We start from the raw sequence: 19772 nt of genomic DNA, 5'->3' as shown, positions 1-19772 counted from the left end.
ACTTGAACACAATGAATGTCTGAAGTAGACAAGCTCATAATCAACCTACAGGGAAGCCTCTTATACATGATAATATTCATTGATACGATTCGTTATTTTGTTTTCATTGATTTGTCTGCATTTGTTTGCTTTCAATGTTTAAATGTATGTTTCCGGAGATGACTAACCAACAAAACGTTACCAACTGTTTTCGAAATTGAGTGATTGTTTCACATTTTGCAAAATTTTCGCGATTTTCACGGACAGGATGCAGTAAATACTTCACTGTTGTTCCAACCTTTGCGTTGCAATCTAATGAAGCTTTTAGGGTTAAAAAAGCACATTCACCTGACCCCGGATCATGTGGCATTGGCAGCACTGCGACCACAATCGACATACTCAAAATCGTGTAGGCATGTGGTACATTCTACATCAATGAAATGCCGGATCAGTAAGCCAAAGGCAATGTTTTTATGCTTGCGTAACATCAATTACAATACTTGAGCTTATACAGCATTAAATGTGAAGAGACAGGGCTATAGACAATAAGCTGAAATATGGGTACCACAAGTATAATCAGACTACAAAAGCTTAAGCCCGATAGCGGTTGTCCACGAAGTCGTCACATAGCATAATGTCATGCTGCTCATGGTGTCATCACGTAGATATGATGTGACGCAAATTTCCTTTCTGCTAAATTAATGCTTATTTCATGACAAAAGTCGCCCTTGTCAGGAATGTAAGGACTATAACTTCCTGTTCTTGTCACATCGTCAACGGCATGAATATATAAGAAGAAGTGAAACTTTGATGTAGCAGGGGCTGTTCGACGTCTGTCAATATATACACAGAGTGGTCACCGCTTAATCACGTTCATACCTCCATTAAAAAACAAAAATATTCAAGTCAATTATTATAAATACATAATTCAACAAAAATAACTTTACTTCCGCTTTTTAGACATTAACAATAAGGTGGGGGTCATTTTTCAGACCATTGCGTTGTTTGGTTGAACTTCAGCATGTAATTGCCTACATTTCATGCAAAGATTTTCAGGCGCAATTTCAATTTGGGTCATTGCTAACTTCCTCCATCCACCCGGTTTGGAGTTAATGCAAAGTGCACTAAAGCGCGTAAAGTATTTGTACTACAACTGCTCCTTTTAGATTGCTCACAGGTCTCTAAATCAGTTTAAGTTGGTTTTCTGAATCTTTGCTCAAGCTGAGGTTGCAGTTCTCTTTGATCAAATCCAAAGGCTCTCGAAAACTCGAAGGTAGCTTCTGTCGTAAATGTTCTCGACACGGGCCAATGTTTTCTGTTTTCTGAACTAACAATATAATTTAACATGTCAAAAACATTCATGTAGGTGTGATTCTATCGGCTGCTGACGTTGAATACAGCCACCAAGTACTCCGTCACGCCCATGGCGCTGTTTATTCGAGAGATATGTAGACCCTCATGATATTAAACACTGAATCCCTATTGATGTCCCATACCCCCAAAATGTTTGTTTGTATCTTGTTTAACGCCGCACACGCCAATATTCCAGCTATATGACGGCGGTCTATATATAATCGAGTTTGTACGAGACAATCCAGTGATTGACATCATGAGCATCGATCCACGCCATTTGGATCGATGACATGCATTAACCAAGTCAGCGAGCCTGACCACCCGATCCCGTTAGTCGCCTTTTACGACAAACATAGTCGCCTCTTACGGCAAGCATGGGTTGATGAAGATCTATTCTACACCGGATCTTCACGGCCCCCAATATGTACAAGCAAAAAGCTAAACAAACCATGGCAGACGGGGTGGGTAGAAAGGTGATGTTGCGACTTCTAGACGGCATAATAACTGGTGAGTGAATATGGAGAACAAGATGAACCACGTTAAAAGGGTGACGTCACATGTATACCACAGATGATTTATATAGCTGAAAACAAAATTGGGAAACAAATATCAGTTGATATTCTGTCATGAATATTTTGTTTTCAAAATATCTTATTTAAAATATGGACATAGGTGTATGTTCATATAAAATAATCCTTTGACTATTTCACAACAAAAAGTTTCAAAGTTATTATATCTGACTGATGGTTGGAGAATAACACAAATTACTGACTCTGATAACAAATCATTCCTTTGAAGTCACATAGTTCAACTGACAAGACTGACCTTACTCATCCGGTAAAATACCGGTTGTGAGAACATTTAGCTGCGTCGTGTTCATAGGGATATATGCCGTGACGCATCCATATTTTCAGTTCGAAAAACATAATTTATAGACTCAATTTAGTCAGGAAGACAGTTAGGGCCACGGAAGATCATGGATCATCACAACTGAGAACCTTTGTCCTATTTGCAGTACTGAAATATGTAAACCCTTGATCATCGTGATCTCTAGTATAGTTGTGTGAGATCAGTTATACTTTCCCATCATACACACGTGTGTATTTGGAACGCGTAACAGTTTACATGTTTTCAAATTATCTGCCTGATTTGCAGAATATTACAAGTAGTTAATGCTTATCGGCAACTCTGAATGGTACCTTGCCTTGGCCATTAAAATTACCTAGTATTGTTGGTGCAGCAGTATGACATTAGCACAGACAAGAATATAGGTCCCCATACCAGCAACCTTTTCTTATTGTAAGAAGGGAGTAAATTGAATGGGTGATTCGGTTTGGTGAGTGTCATAGAACCAAGGACTGGCCTATTTCTGAGTGCTGCTTTAAACAACAAAAACATCAATAGATGTTATACAAGGTTGTACATTATGAAAGAAATCAGAATGCACAAGCTAAGATTTATATGAAGAAATATGAGTTTATTTGTTAAATTCTTAGCTTGACATAACTAGACTTAATAAGTGAGTATGAATAATCTCTTACAAAGCCTTCAGTTGTTTTACAGTCAGGTAATGGAAAACATAGCATATACAATCAACACACATACTGGCACAGAGGAGTGATTACAAAACCTGATGACAGTCACTGTGCAATTAAGTATGCCATTTCGCAAAAATGCTTTCACAGAATGTGACGAGTATGCATCATTAGAAATTAGTAAATAAATGTGTCTAATCTGAAGGCCCTGTGCAAATTCCCTTTCAGCATGAAATTACCTATCCTCTGTTTCATGTATGACATCCACGTGTATCAGATGTTTGACAACCAATATGGCTGTTTAATTACGTTTACTTGAATAAAATCCTGGTGTTCTTGAAAAAACCTCGGTTCATGCAATGTTGCAAGCAGCAAAAATAACACTAATTCTGTTGAAATGACTGCGACAATGACTTCAACAGAGCAACAGAAAATTCCACTCTGACCTCAGATAAGAATGAAAACATAAATCTTAAACAATGTACATATGCCACACTCAAGAGCGTTTTGTTTGTAAAAACTGGAATATGCCCAGAGTGCATTTTGTAAACATGCAATGTTTAATTCATGATTAAGCTGCGTGAAAGGCAAAGGTAATGACACCATCATGACTGGAAACATATATGAACATCCTACATTTAGAATATATAAATAGTGTCCATCTTAACAAACAATACAACAATAAACTAAGTGTTTCGTTGGTAAGTAATAATAAAGAAGTCACCAATCTATGTTATTCGTTACTTCTTCGTCATCGTTGTCCTAATTGGTGTTTCATGCTGGTCAGACCAGTTTCAAAGGGTAGAAGAAGATGTTTCCACCATCAGTTTGCTATGGTATTTATCAACTCACTCAAGCATGTTTATGACTTTTACACTTTCCTTCTGGGTGGTACTTGTCTACAGCGACCTGTGCAGTTTAACATAAAGGTGTACGCGCTGTTACATACATTGATGAGTCACGGCTGTGATAAACTGATAATCCAGATCAATGCATAAATAAAAGCGACAAAACCATTTCCATAATTATAAGAAATATGTACTACAAGCAGTCGTTTGTACAAATCCCACTATAGCATAAGCTTGTATTTATGAATCGCTGATGACGAGTTACGATACCAGGTCTCTTTATCAAACTAAATATTGCATCTGTTATCGTCAGATATTTCTGATGAGTGTGGAAATGGTGTTGTCGCTTTTTTACGAGTAAACACAGAGAATAAAGAAAGGTAAAGTCATAATAATTACATACTACGGAACCAATGCTTGAAATACAACAGTAAAGAGAGAGTTAAACAATTTTATTTAAACGGAACCAAAAAGCAATTACAATATCAATATAGCTATATTAAATACAATTTTACTGGTTCACAGGTTTATAAGAATGGTGGGTAATACATGGCATGCACATGCAATATAATGTGAAAATGATTTTTTCACGATTTGGCAAAGCTGCAGAGACAGATGTACATTTTGAGAAATGAAATTGAACCTGGACATTTTGTATGTACGACTTTGGCTACCTTATTGTTCTAACAATTTCACGATCTTGGGTCTTGATCCATCGGCCTATTTTGACACATAATTTCAAGTAATGTTCCGTACATCGTACCTCCTTTCTTCCATAGGCTACATGTAGACATAAGATACTTGAGCAACGAATATGTTTCACATGTACAAAATTCCTGTTGAAATTAGTTAACTGAATATTGGCATTATAAAATATGTAAAATGTCAACCCCAGATAATATCGATTATCCGTCAAAACAGATTCCAAAATAGCGGTGAACAGTATTTGAATGGATCGCTAAAATCAGCGACTACAGCTGATGTAGGTGAGAAGGGTATACATATCCTGTCCTACCGGTAGTCACAAAATTTGCATAAAAATGTAAATGTTGTTGCCTGACGCCGCACAGCCGTTCTCCTACCGTGCCTGTAAGCAAACCACACAATCACGTGATCGATGGACCAGCAAATCAAAAGACAGGAAATGACACGATACCCCCAAATTAGAGTATGTACACATTCATGCTGAAAGAAAAGTAATGATCAAGTATGATCTTAGTAAACCTTTTTACTAGTGGTAATATTGAAAAGTTACCAAAATACCATACCTATCTTGTAATATGTTGTAAATACACACAGAAGCATGTTTATCGCCTTTACTTGAATAAAGTTACACTGTCAAAAACACATTTTGCAACATTTTAGTTCAGAGTTGCATAGTAACCAGGAAATACGTTTACTTTTTACTTTGAGAAACTCATCTCGTACATCATAGATGTGTTTGTTAGATAACCTACATGTAGATTAGTGTTGTGATGTGTAGTTTGTGTATTGACGTCGACGTGTTTCCCTTAAAGTAAGTACAAGTCTCAAGGTTAAGGTGAGATGAAATGGCGTCTAACGGTTAAATGACTGTTTTATAGTGCTTGCCCAATGAGATACCATGCCGAAGTTTAACATAGATACCCCACACGCAGACACAGTATACTGAAATCGAGCCGAGCAGTCCTTGTTTTACCCCCTTGGTGTATTCTCCCAAGGACAGGCTGCAAACTTAACATCATATTTGAATACACTAGCATTGCGTGACATGGCGTGATATATATGTTGTATGCACAATGTTCGTAGTATCATGATTTATGTGAGATAAAGGTCCATGACCTAAATACCAATTCATGGTTGGTGTAAGAGGACTCTATACCTCTAATCCTTCTGATATGACCCAGTTACGACAGGTTGCGGGTTTTTTGTAAGGTATAGCCTAGAATCGACAATACAGGGCTCTGAAGATGAAGAGTTTATATAGAAATATTCATGAGTCAAGCACAAAGCCAACATTTCTTCCAAGCCAGAACTTACATTCAAGTTAGGAAAATAACTGAATGATACAGTGCATATACCAATCATTTACTAATGAGAAAATATATAATCAATCATGTACAAAACCTTCTCATATCATCATGAAAATGCAATACAGAAAAAAAACATGATACCTGTACACTGTAAAGCAATGACTGTTTTGTTACAGGAACATTTTGAAAAAAGTTGAGTTTGGACTTGTTAAATTTCCTTTCTTAGATATTGTTATAGGTTCAAACTCAATTTTTACCAAACATTCAAAATAAACACTACAGATATTGGCAAAAAGTAACTGCATATAGGCCAAATATAGATCTGGTTTAAAATACAACCACTAGCAAAAAATACGTAAGCTACATATAGTACCTTTTCTGGAACATTGGAATACATATGTTTTATCACTGCGTTTAGACCCGATTTTCTCTGAAAGGTGCCAATTAATTCTTGAGGGACACATTTTATATTTTGTGCGGAAATCCAAACAGCAATATATATTTTTGTAAACCCAAATACAAATGATTCTTTTCCAGTATTGTCCGAACAAATTTGTTCAACGAATTCGTCTGTACGAGCTCGCACCAGCAATATAAAAAAATAATATCAATATCCCAATAATGATGTAAACATATTATGGAAAAATACAAACGTGAATTACAAACAATAAGTCTCTCCAAGTAATGGCATCGACTAACTAAACATCTTAAAATGTGGATAATTCTACCTGTATGCCTCTTCTTATAGACTGAGACTGCTGATATGGCATGCAAGGAACATATGTATTTTTTAAATAGGTCGAAGTACATTTCATGCAATACTGTTCTCAAACTTCTGAAATGTCTGGGACATATGAACTCAATACAAATATAAATCTATCATCGTTCTGCAGAGCGTATAAGTTTTTTGAATTTGTGAATTAATTTTCGAAATTCCATCAATCAATTGTGACTAAAAACTAGGACACCAATGGCTTCAATACGTATTCCTGAGCGAGGGAGGGTCGCCCCCAGGCGTTGAAACTGTTTTTAACAATTCTATCATGAAATAATATTTTAATATACATTCTACAGATTTTCATAAGCCTGGTTCTTAATCACGTCATATTCACTATTCGCCTTTGCCTCGACATCCAGCGCAGCATAGTCGTTGTTGTAGATGTTGCGACCACCTGCCTGCTCGGATATAGATGTGTAGTTGTCTGATGGTTGTGTTGTGTCCTTGTCCACTGGCACTTGAGTTTCCTTGACTTTTACTGCATCCTTCTCAGACGAGCTTAACCACTGCAGCCTGCGAAATATAATGTAGAAAGCATTCGTCTGTAGGAAATGATATCATGTAAGAACAAATGTACATGTAGGTGGTGTTTTTGTAAGGTTTACTTACCTCCCTTGTCTTACCAGGCCCAAGTAGAGTCCAACTACAAGAATCAGCATGAAACATATTCCAGCAGCTAAGCCGATTATACCAGCTGTTGTAGGAGTGATTGCCGAATCCATGTGTAATTCTTTAAAACAAGAGAAATAGCAACACAGTACATTCAGTGAGGTAAGGTGAAAAGGGGTTCAAAGTAGCGATCAAGATTATTTCATGTATACTGACACAAGAATGCACATGTATGTGTATACTTGTACTAGTCCGAACTTATACTGGTTTTATAGTGCTAGCCCACTGAGACACCATACCGCAGCTTTTATTTGATCAAAAGCATTCTAAATCGACCCCTACGCAATGTTTCGTCAGATCGTTTGTGAAGCACATTGCATATGGGTTTTAATTCCACCCTGGTCGACGGGCGAGATCTAAAATAGGACATACGTTTACTGAAAGGTCACTGGTTTCTTGTCTCTGAATATAACGGATGTGAAATGACACTTAGAAAACGTCAACATTCAAACGTATCAGACGTATATATACGAAACCTACCTATGTCATGAAATAAGGTGATATTTTTCCGAAAGGAAGGACAAACATCTATTTAATGATTTTGATGTTTATGATATATCAAATTTCATCAGTGTGGGCTGTTTTCATATACCCCTTTCATCCAACACAAAGAACCATCCGTCAAACAGTCAATATGATACCTAGTTTTGCTGGTAACTGTGGGGTTCTGTGACACTGTATCAATTTAAGGAACACAGACAATGGAAAAGAATTCAAGAACCCATACTCACTCAATTTGAGATTCGAGTACCCTGAGCTCTTTTTACACCAAAACCAAATTACAAGAAAAAAGTGCCCCTTCTGATGTTTCCTCTGGTTAAGATATGTACAGTATAATGCTTACAGAATTACGCTTCCTGTGCAAGCAATTACTGGTAAATAGATCCAAAATGGTTCGAATAAGAGGACATTCCATATTAGTTTAGATCCCTCATATTTGGAGAGGTCCCACGAATCATGACAAAGAAACACATTTAATTGATTTATATCCTCTCATCATGCATTTTTTAAAGTTATGAAAGCTGTACTTTGAAATACCTGCAAGTGTTTGAAACAAAGAAACCAGTTTGGCAGGATCCCACAGGTGTCATTGTATCGTACCTCTGTTTTCCATTTGTTTATTTCATTAGTCTCGTTAACTGATCGCTGAGTAATGTGTTTTTTATGATAATTGGAACCCATCTATCAAATAAAACTATTTCATTTTCACCCTTGGGCAATTGATCTGTACCCTACAGACTTCTTCCTAGACATCTTACTTAAAACGTTGTAAGCTTTTAGTACGATGTCAAGTATTTCAGGACCGATTAAACACAAACTCCTGGAAAAGTAATACCTCCTAAATGTCGTACAGAGTGGACACTGTAGTTATTAGTATGATATTAAAACTGCATCAAGTGTATCCAAGCTCTAACTTACGGCGGGTAGTATGGACGACATTCATATTCATATACCCGAAAAGAAGTATCCAAGAACCACTTCTTACACGATGAAAATTAGCTGTGGCATTGTTTTGAAAAATTGAGTATAATTCAGACGAAAAGGAACCGTCGGTGCCAATGGAAAACACATGGGGCTCATTTAAAACAACAGAGCAACAATGGCTGAATCAATTAAATTGAGGGCCAAACGAAACGTTACCAACATTAACTGATTTGCCACTTTGAAACAAAGATGCCAACTTGTTAAAAAACAGTAAAGAACACATCTCACGAATACAGCCTTCATGTTCTCTATCGTTCTTTGGACGTGCTTTGCGGATTGTAGGAAATATTAGTGTTTTTCAGCAATTTTTTAGAACATTCTTTCCCAAATTATCGTGCAATTTCCGGGTATAAATTACGCATGGATCTGTTCCCTATCATTGGTTGCGATGACTAACACCAACGAACATGCCAAGACTGACCGCAGTCCAGAGGGAGGGAGCCAAAGGTAACTATGCTGCAGATGGGAGCGACACAGAGAGCGGTTGCCATTAACATGAACTGCTCCAAGATGACCATTACCAGACTGGTCGCACGTCTCCGACAGACTGGCAGAACCGCAGACAGACCACGGAGTGGCAGACCAAAGGTCACGACCCCGCAGGATGACCGCCTTTTACAGCTACTTCATCTGAGGAACATATTTCTTACTGTGTCGTAATCAGCTGCCAACAGCTTAGGACATCCGGTCAGCAGACAAACTGACCAGACGACTACGACATTATGGTCTCCGGGCTTATCGCCCTTTCAAGGGCATGACCTTGACCCGTCAACATCGACGTGCCAGATTGACGTGGTGCAGACAAACTCAGCGATGGCAACAAAGGAAATGGCGGCGAGTGCTGCTTAGTGACGAGAGCAGGTTCCAACTCTTCAAACCTGATAGGCAGACGCGAGTTTATCGACGACGTGGTGAACGTACGGCTCCTTGTTGTGTCCAGGAGGTGGAACCTTACGGGGGCGGAAGTGTGATGGTCTAGGGCGGCACTTGCGGGGGACGAGAAGACGGAACTTGTCATCATCGAAGGCAATCTGACAGCACAACGCTACATTGACAATATCTTACGGCCTGTGGTTGTTCCTTTCATCCAGCGTCAACAACGGACGGTGTTCCAACAAGATAACGCCACACCCCATAAAGCCCGTATTACTAGAGACTTCCTCAACGCCAACAACGTGACTGTCCTGCCGTGGCCAGCTCGATCACCAGATCTGTCACCAATAGAACATCTCTGGGATCAGCTGGGGCTTCGTCTTCGGAAAGGTCAACATCCTCCCATCACGAGACAAGCGTTGATCGTTGCCCTCCGTGAGGAATGGAATCGGATACCTGCAGTCGATTGAGGACGCTTGTCTACTCAGTTCGACGCCGCATTCGAAGATGCATTGCCGCGCATATAGGTCATATCCCGTACTGAACGGTCTGGGCCGTCGCCACCTTAAAGTTGTAACCAATGTTGTTAATCGAATACTGGACGAATGACCCCTGTTGGAGGTCAAGGACCTTTTAGTAAATTCGCATTTTACTGTTCTGAATGATGAATTTCTACAATACAATTGTTATTGCTGCTTCAAATTGTGTTTGTCATATTTTATCCTAAAAATATAGTTGGTAAGGTTACTTTTGGCCGTCAGTTTATAAACGCACAATGAAACGATTACTGAAATAAAGAAATAATCGTCCATTTTAATTACGATTCTGACCATATAAATCTCTATCAAATAGTTATGGTGCCAGGTTTTCGCGAAAAGATGAACGTACCTGCGCCGCCGATGTCACCTGTGAAACAAAACATGCAAGGGCGAGTCAATTATTCACTTGAACAAAATGAAGGAAACACATGGTACAAGGTAATATGGGGAATTGCCTTCAAGATATCCGGCACATAATTGTATGCAAGCTTTGCGTGACGCTCTTCGGCGCTTTTAGACAGTAACGTGATGTGGTGCCTATAACCTTCAGCTGAAGTTATTACCTGATATCCAGCCTGATACCCAGTGTTGTTTGCTCAACAATTAGCTGGTACTTGTAATCACGATTTTCAACGATTTGTTATTGCATTATATGCAAAATCTGAAGAAGAATGGTTTCCAAAATGACTTGTCATGTTCAGGCTGATAACCTCTTTTGAAGCATCTGGCCACCTAAGATTGTTATGCAATGTTCTGTAAATGGTCTGCGTGGATCTCTATCCAAATGTTTAAAGATGAATGGAATGACCTTATTGCAGATTATATAGGTCGGGATGTTTTGCAATGGTGGCTATTGTGTCCACAGGTGGCAATGGTTGGTAATACTTTCTGGTTGGAATTATTTAACACAAAACTGAAAACAAATCGTGACCTGTATTTTTATTTTATGAAAGGTATATTTTATCTGTTATGGTATATGTCGATCATTCAAAGATATTTTTATGAGATTTTCATTATTTGTCATATTAAGGTCATGGACTAAGACGAAAGAATCACCAAATCTTATCAGATGTAATATCATCACGACTTCTGTAAATCAAATTTTGTCCCGCATGCGTAAATATTCCAGGACATTTTTTACAGTTATGTCAACTTTACTTTTTGAAACTGGATTTGGAAGGGAAAGCACAGCTTGGGTTTCAAATATAAGGTTTACTTTACATGCAGGCAGTTAATGGAATCAGGAAACTGGACACAGCCTTAAGTTTATTCATTCCTTTTCAAGATACATTTTAAGTTTATATATCGCCAATAATCAGATTAAATATGAATTTATATATCAAAGCAAGAGTGAATTGAGGTTCAGACATCCTATTGTGAGCTGTACTGATAATGAACAAAGCTTCACTCAGCTGAGAAAACAGCTGCATCCCTCAGTACATCCGTCAATCAACAACATCGTTACTATGAGCGCAATTCTTGTCAGAGTTGCATATTTTGCAGCTACATAGTGCATGATTTGTAGCATTATAGATTTGGAGCTTGCTGCGACGTCCATACAATGTTTGGCACTCATTTACAACCCACGTAACCTTTATGGTAGTTTCCACGGTGATGCAGCCGTCAACTCTGCTGTTTCAATCATCTCTGAGGTGCAGACCATTTATTTATTATGATGAGCTATGCAGTATATCTTACCAAGCTTCACTGAGCAGTGGCAACCAATGTATCCCTCAGCACATCCCCAGAGACATCTTCCGTCAACAGCATCACATGTCCCGTTACAGTGGCCACAGTTCGTCTCACAGTTCACACCAAATTTCCCATTGTCACAAACTGAGTCGAAAATAAACAGTCGTATATTTTCAACTAAATTATACGAAACCTGGTTTGGTTGTCGATAAACTCCTAAGAATGGATCTGACAATTCAAACGTTTTTGTTTTTTGTTGTTGTTGTTTTTGTTTTGTTTTGTTTTGTTTTGTTTTGTTTTGTTTTGTTTTGTTTTTTGTTTTTGTTTTGTTTTGTTTTGTTGTTTCTTTGGGTTTTTTTTCTTTTTTTGGGGGGGGGGGGGGGGATTCTCCGTAGTTTATGGCACTGGAAGGCTTTCTATTTACTTCTAATAAAAACTAAAATATTTCTAGATAGACACAATTTTATGGATTTTAAGTAATGCCTATCAAACAAGTTAAAATATTTCTATATTTTTTTTATATCTGTGTGTGTGTGTGTGTGTGTGTGTGTGTGTGTGTGTGTGTGTGTGTTACGTTTAGCTTGTTTCAGGCACTAAGAGGCGTCCTATTTTAATTTAAAAGATATTCATAAATATATTTTAACCATTAGACCAAGCACATTTGTTTCTTAATGATGGTTGACTCACCTGTCTGACACAGGTCAAGTTGCCAACCTGCCTGACATCCATCTGGACAGGCTCCAGTTACGTGATGACATGTGTTGTTATCAGCACAGTGGCCACAGGTTGATTTACAGTTGATACCATACGTTCCTCTCGGGCACTCTGTTTGGAATAGCACAGAGCAAACAGTAGTCCTGTCTTGACACTTCAACACCAAGGGAAATATTTTGGGAGGGGGAAGAGGGGTCTGGGACTGTGATTTATATAAGTATCAGGATATATTTTCAATCACTGCCTTATAGCATTTGTTTTGTGAAGTGCGGAACAGACATTATTTTTTCAGAACTCATCTTTTGCCAAAATATCCAGCATGTCAAACGTACAATTTATGTTTGGTGTATAAATTCTGAGAAAAGATAATGTTCTTGATGGAACAAGTTATTTTGTATAAAAAATGGTAGGCCTCTGATATATACACAGAATGTCAAATCACGTCATTTTACAACCAAAGTACCCAGAGGCTCACATTTCAAATTCGAAACGTGTTTCCATGTCCCCAAAAGATTCAAACAAATGCCTATCCATTTGATCTGTAAATGGTAATATATACATAAAAGCCCTGCCCTGCTCTGTCGGCAGCAGTCGCCACGCATAGAAATAAGCGCCAGTCCGTAAGCAGATTTAAAAAATCCATGTGAAGGTAATAACGGCATAATATCGCCAATCCTGTGGATAAGTGAGGCGCCATATTTAGTACATTTTTCTGCATATCTACCAAAAATTTATGGAATAACATAAGCAGTACTCTTGTTGTAAGTACTCAGTGAAATGTGAATAAAATATGCATCCCCGAAGTACCGAAACAGTTGAGCAATATAGACACCTTATACTGGAGCTAACTCTATGCTGCTGGACATCAGCATAATTGTGTACAGAGACTGCAATAATATCTAAACACATATCCAGATAAGCCACTGAATATTGTTTCTCAACTGTTCCGATGATATCTAACCCTGGTCGACAGATGAGGTGAAGAAACTCTTTTATATTGTAACTGTTAAAAGAAATGAGATCACTTATATATGTGAAACTGAACCTTTTAATGTTTTTGGCACCGTGTCCTTTCCCTTTGTAAACAAGAGAAGTCGAAACATCCGAATCATATACAAAGAGATCAGCATCGGGATCACACGGGGATACCTACCACTTGTCCCCAAAGTTTACACAGATATTGTCAATTAGGAAAGCCAGCACCTCACATATGTGGATATATGAATATACAACGAGAAGAGCTTCTTTCACTCGCAATAAATTAACTACAGATTCTCTTTCTAAATATCGTGGGACAATGCTGAAACATCACTGGACCAAATGTGCAGACGTCAAATGCAAATAAAAGCGACAAATCCTGTCATTAATGAAAAACACTCGCAAAGATACGCATTAGAATTGGTCTTCAGCATCCCATGCTTGTCATAAGAGGCGACTAATGGGATCGGGCGGTGAGGCCCGCTGACGTGGCTGATGCATGTCATCCCAATTGCGTGGATCGATGCTAATGATATCAATCAGTGGATTGTCGGGTCCAGTCTCGATTACTTACTGACCGCCGTCTGTAACTGGAATATCGATGAGTGAGGAGTTAAACAATAAACAACCCAACAAGCAAACATTATCAAACGAAATATCCGCTAAAGCAGAGTCGACTGGACGATTCCGACAAATTCACGAAGCCACATAGATTTTCAGGAAATATCATTGCCAATATATTTCCAAAGTGCCCTGAGCCACTTTAAGAAAGGTTACTGAGTAACGCTGTTATCCCCATCTTGTGACAATTACAGTTTAGATGTATTTTGGTTGAATACTTGGATTATAATTGATGGCAGAAGAAATACTAGCATATATAAAATAAGTATGCCAATTTGGTGTCAGAAAAATGAATGTTACCTTGTGTGCAGTCCTGCAGTGTCCACCCCACATCACATCCAGCACTGCACACTCCATCCCCAAGACACGGCGTACTAGTACAATGTCTATCAGCACATTTCAGAGAGCAGTTATTTCCATAAAAGCCAACAGCACAGTCTGAAAGAAAATGGGCATATTAAACTCTTTACATTCACATTTTTTTAATTCAAGTGTTATTAGTGTACCCTGAATCTTATGATTCCTTATTATTATATATGTTAGAGTTTCGGTTGCGCCCAAAAATATAACCTTCACGCATCATCATCCTTTTAGTGGAGGGAAAAGAAGTCGAACCATTTTGAAGCATTTTGGGGGATCTTGGCTGAGTGATAATTTATAATGGGGAATAAGTGTCGCCTACAACATGCACGTGCAACCTATGCAGAATAACACTGTGGGTATAGATACGAATTAGACATATTCATTGTTTGGATTTGAGTCCAGAAAATGTAAATGGCCCAGCCTTACTTTTCACGAAAATACTATGCCTAAATGATATACTGCTGTCAAGATTGTTTCACCATATTTTTTATGTCATAAGAACGTTCCTTTGAAACTGACAAAATAACGGTGCTTTTTAACCTACTTCTAATGCAGTCTATCTCTGTCCAGCCATCTTCACACCCATCAGGACACTGACCTGTCTCTCTGTCACATGAAGAGGAGGGTGTCTTACAGTGTCGGGAACTGCATTCTCGGGCACAGTTAGGGCCGTACATCCCCATGGTACAGCCTGTGTCAGGTAGGAGCGAACTTAACGTACATGTACGAAGAGTGTATAAACTTGTAAAGACTTCTAACTTCCAGTGTTGGCCATCCAGTAATAAAAAAGCCATTAAAAGTACGGATTAAGAACCTGAAAATACATCCTTACACGGATTGTCACTCAGTTTGGAAAATAAATGTTTTTGTACTATCCGTGAATTGCTTGATATCATATGTTACTTTGATATCCCCTGAAAACTGCATTTGTAGAAATATTCAGATATTCATGAATTTCTTCCCCATATGAAAGAAGGCAATTATGAAATGCATAAAGTTAACTCGTTAATCAATCACAAAGGAATAAACATACTTTGCATACAGTCTTCTCCCTTGTAATCACTTTCACAGCCATCAGAACACACTCCACTCGTGTGATTACATGTGTCAGACTGTGTCTTACAGTGTCGGCTGCGACAGGACTTGCTGCATTCTTCTCCATAACTCCCAGGATCACAGGCTGAAATTAATATTATTAGCTAACTTGTGTGTTTCAGGCTTCATTTTAAAATTTGATAGATAGAATGTATACTCCGATTTGCATATTCATTAGCTTTATGTCAATCTCACACAGAGCGTAAAAAAGTCAAATACCTTGCTACAAACACAAACGTTTAAGTTGCCCCAATATTAATTGTCCTTAATATTAATTTCTGTTGGGAAACAGAAATATGTCCCGCAACTCGATGAAAGCTGTCGCAAGGACGATGTGATGTATATTGTTGGCAAACAACAAGTATATTTCCAGCCAGTATATTACGTACCAAGAGAGTCCATGCATAACTTTTTATGAATGACCAAACGCCTACATAAAATATAGTTAAAGTCGGATATTGAAAAGCGCTTCCAGGTTGAACAAGTTGTCACCAAGCTCTAATTTTGGTGGGTAGTATGGGCGTTTCGTCACATTTATTTGCCCTCTCATACTGAATAGAAGATCCCACACATGACTTCTTGCAAAATGTGAATTATCTGTCATCAAGTTCTGAAAATTTGAAACCTGGTGTTGAGTTTAAACGAGATCTAAAGGAAGAGTGTTAGTGTGAATGCAATATAGCTGGTGGTAATGCAGAACAGCACAGACTGAATCGCTGAATCAGTTAAATAAACGCAATTAAGAATACGTTTTGTAAATAACAGTTATAAACAAAATATTTCCACAATCTTAAGAAATATCTACTAAATGCAGAGCCCATTGTTCGATTCCGACTACAGCAAGTAGGTAATGATAGCAGGTGTTCGAGAAATAGTAAGCGTATACTGCACCCATCATGCGATCTAATGTGTTGACTATTACCTTGAATACAGTCTGTTCCCTGATAACCAGCCGTACATCCACCCATACACCGTCCTTGTATGACGTCACAACTGGAGCCCGACTTGCAGTGACGGGCTGCACAGAGTTGGTCACAGCTGCTTCCGTAATACCCAGAGGTGCATGCTGGTAAATACAATGAGTGAAAAAATTTGGTTGAGCCCGGCTTTAAACAAATTCAGTTATATCGGGGTGTGTCTGCTTGATGTGGGCGTGTCTCAGAGGTTTACCATTTTCGTGGAGTTCATGACCTAGGGTGTGGTGCTGAGCTGACGTACCTAGAAACATAGTGTGGACGTATCCGGCAAAGGTGCGCAAGTATCTACATCGAATTGTGGCGTCTTAGACGACTTGACCGCCTGTGCCTCAAGCGGAACTGTCATGTCAAAATCCACATATTAATAATGTAGGTGGTATCGTGATGTCTTATGTGATGCAAGACGTTTCAGTGAAAAACTACGCTTTGGCAATTATGTGAAAATATGAATTAGATAAGAATCAGGACGGTCACTGATACTGAGCGTCTTTTGATATTCACTTATCGGATAAACAGTTGGAAAAATATACTATGCTACAACCGCAAGGCGATACCTGCATTTATATTCTCCATTACCCAAAATGTCTTCATGTAAAGAAGTTTAAGTTTATAACATGCATTTTTACATTTTATTGCATATGCTTTAAAAGTTGAATGATTGTCTGATATCGGATTTTAGTGAGGACAAGAATTTAAAAAAAATGATACGTAAAATGTTCTTTGCAGAAACCCAGCGTGCATAATAACTGAGTAAATAGTGACGTCGCCATTCATGTAAGCGAATAACACATGAATGTGGTATCTCATTGAAACTTCACAAAGCTCCTGTTTTAGACACTGTTGCATGCTAATAAATATAGATTTATATATGGTTTACATATAATTTGGTTAAGGTTAAGATACATTCAACTGAATACTGTATTTTATTTCATTACACCATAATATAAGATATACAATACATCTCTAAGCTGCTCTGCACCTGTGCCAGTGAAACTATTCAAGCTTTGAAATTTCAATGTGCGTGACTTATCACGATCCTATTGTCTTTAAGTGCAAGCTAGGGTATGTTACATCACCATCTGTCTCCGCATGACCCCACTCCTAGGAACATAGAGCTACATGTTGTGGGATATGTATAACGGGCATGTTCATTCCTGCATTACTACTGCCTGATGATACTACCGTAGTCAGTACAAGTCTAAAGATTAATGCTGTGCTGACCACATTGTACACAGTAGACTATGGAGAACAAATGTTGTCATTCGATACCGAAAGTATAAAGTGTGTACCATAAAGAGAATGAATCAACCTTTGTAATGTTTAGATCTAAACACCGAAACACTTGTGTGACGTCACCCTTCTCATTATAACGCAACAGACACTTTGCTACAGCCGAAAAGCAAAACGTATTGCCACACATACTTTGAATATTTGGTTTCGTTAGCCTACAAGTCTGCATTTTGTTATTACAATATTGGTGTCTGTGGTAATGGAGTTAACTGAGATGATTACTGTAAAGCATGGCTTTGGTACAGGATGACATCGTACATCCACGTCAACAAACACACCTGTACAGTCTGGTCCTGCCCACCCTTGTTGGCACCCTGCACTTGAACACGCCCCTGTGTCAGGTGGACAGGAGTCGCTCGTGTAGAGGCAGTGACGGGAGGCACAGTACTTGGTACAGTTGTCTCCATACGTCTCCCCAGAAATACATGCTGAAAGAAAGGTTTAGAAAGAATAATTGCTCTCACGGATGCGAGTTTAGCGTTACGTGTTTGCAGCAAATGTCCTAATTGTTACTCCGAATTTGCATAAACACAGACAAATGAAATTATTTGATATAACACTTTTGACAATGCCAAGGGTGCTGTTTATTCAATTTGCTGATCAACTATCACCTGTGTACTATTACCCAAAATGAAATCTGTTATACACTTTCTATTATCCACTATTTACGTGACTATGTTCCTTATGAAAATGTTGGGGTGGCATGATGATCATTTGGAAAAAATACGCACTAAAGCACACTTAACGCGACTGATACCTTCACACTGCTCCAGCGAATCATTCTTAATAATAATAGTGATTTGATTACGGTTTTACATGTCACTGGAAAAACACATTGCTGTAACATTTCTAATAGATTACTTTCGTCTGTCTGTGACTTGTGAAACGGTTTGTTTAAAAAAAAATGAAATTAGAACCCACATTAAATATGGCTTTGAGGAAATGCATTATAAAGTCCCACCGTTAATCAACAGAACACGTAATAAAAATACTTTGTAAACAGTCGCCTCCCATGAAGCCACTGGCGCAGCCATCGGGACACATCCCGGTCACAGGATTACACGTCGCAGATTGTATCTTACAGCGCCGGCTCCAGCAGTTCTTGGTACATCCTTCCCCATACGACCCCGTGCCACATGCTGAAAGTAAGGATGAGTTATGTTATATTATAATTCCTTACAACTTACTGAGTAATGATCACCATAATGTTTTCCTAAACAAGAACTGACATCTGTTTATACTTAGAATAGTAAGTATTATACACAGAATTATTTCTGCGCAAATGACAGTAGTATTCGTGATCAATTGGCTAATGTGAGATGCAAAGTACTTTAAAATTATGCCATCACATATGAAAAGAAGTGATGACACCAGGTGATCGCGAAAAGGGTCAGCTTGTCCGGCCCTACCGGTAGCACTCGACACTCACGCAATTTGCATACAAAACATTATTGAGTTTATTGGCTGATGCCGCACAGCAGTACTACTGCCAGGCGACGGGCAAACGTCATAACATATACATGTACATTTGTTTTCTTGATGACAACCTGTAGACACCCTCGGCGTATATTGCCAGATACTAGTGATTTATGCATTGAGAAAACTGTGTTTCTTAATAATTTTAAGGTTCATCCGCCTATTAATTGTCGGGGTTCCACTTTCTCATTTGCGCATGTGATCTGCTTAATATCATAATATTGTCGACAATTTTCTGTTATTGTTAACAGATTATAAGTGTCAAACCGGTGATGTACATTAAGACTAATGGTTAGTCTCTTAAAATGTATAACTTTTATAGAAACAAATAATCCCAACGAAATTGAAGAGGGGCCCCAGTGAGATGGGAGATTCAGAGATGAACCATAGGGAAAATCTTGACTTGTTTCATTTAGCGCTTTTGTGTGATAGAAAGGGCTGAGCGAAAGGGAAATGATATGGTTCAGGACTTCGCGACAGACTAGTGTCTATTCT

The 19772-nt window shown here is 38.4% G+C and overlaps 1 protein-coding gene across 1 annotated transcript in view; it reads right to left on the bottom strand.

Annotated features, from left to right (window-relative positions):
* Nucleotides 1–6791: 6791 nt before the first annotated feature.
* Nucleotides 6792–19772, bottom strand: part of LOC139480311 (multiple epidermal growth factor-like domains protein 6) — a 43378-nt gene continuing 30397 nt past the window's right edge. Inside the window, exons 4-12 of the mRNA XM_071263365.1 lie at nt 18794–18940; nt 18080–18229; nt 16457–16600; nt 15473–15619; nt 14984–15130; nt 12451–12588; nt 11770–11907; nt 7115–7235; nt 6792–7018 (exon numbers count right to left, since the gene is read on the bottom strand). Coding sequence (XP_071119466.1) covers nt 6796–7018; nt 7115–7235; nt 11770–11907; nt 12451–12588; nt 14984–15130; nt 15473–15619; nt 16457–16600; nt 18080–18229; nt 18794–18940 — 1355 coding nt within the window. The 3' untranslated portion in view covers nt 6792–6795. The remainder of the gene's footprint in view (nt 7019–7114; nt 7236–11769; nt 11908–12450; nt 12589–14983; nt 15131–15472; nt 15620–16456; nt 16601–18079; nt 18230–18793; nt 18941–19772) is intronic.

Source organism: Haliotis cracherodii, unplaced genomic scaffold, assembly GCF_022045235.1.
Source record: "Haliotis cracherodii isolate W230 unplaced genomic scaffold, xgHalCrac1.p SCAF_4, whole genome shotgun sequence".
Taxonomy (NCBI): domain Eukaryota; kingdom Metazoa; phylum Mollusca; class Gastropoda; order Lepetellida; family Haliotidae; genus Haliotis; species Haliotis cracherodii.
Note: the sequence above shows the minus strand (reverse complement) of the source record. Positions and strands in the feature narration are given on the sequence as shown.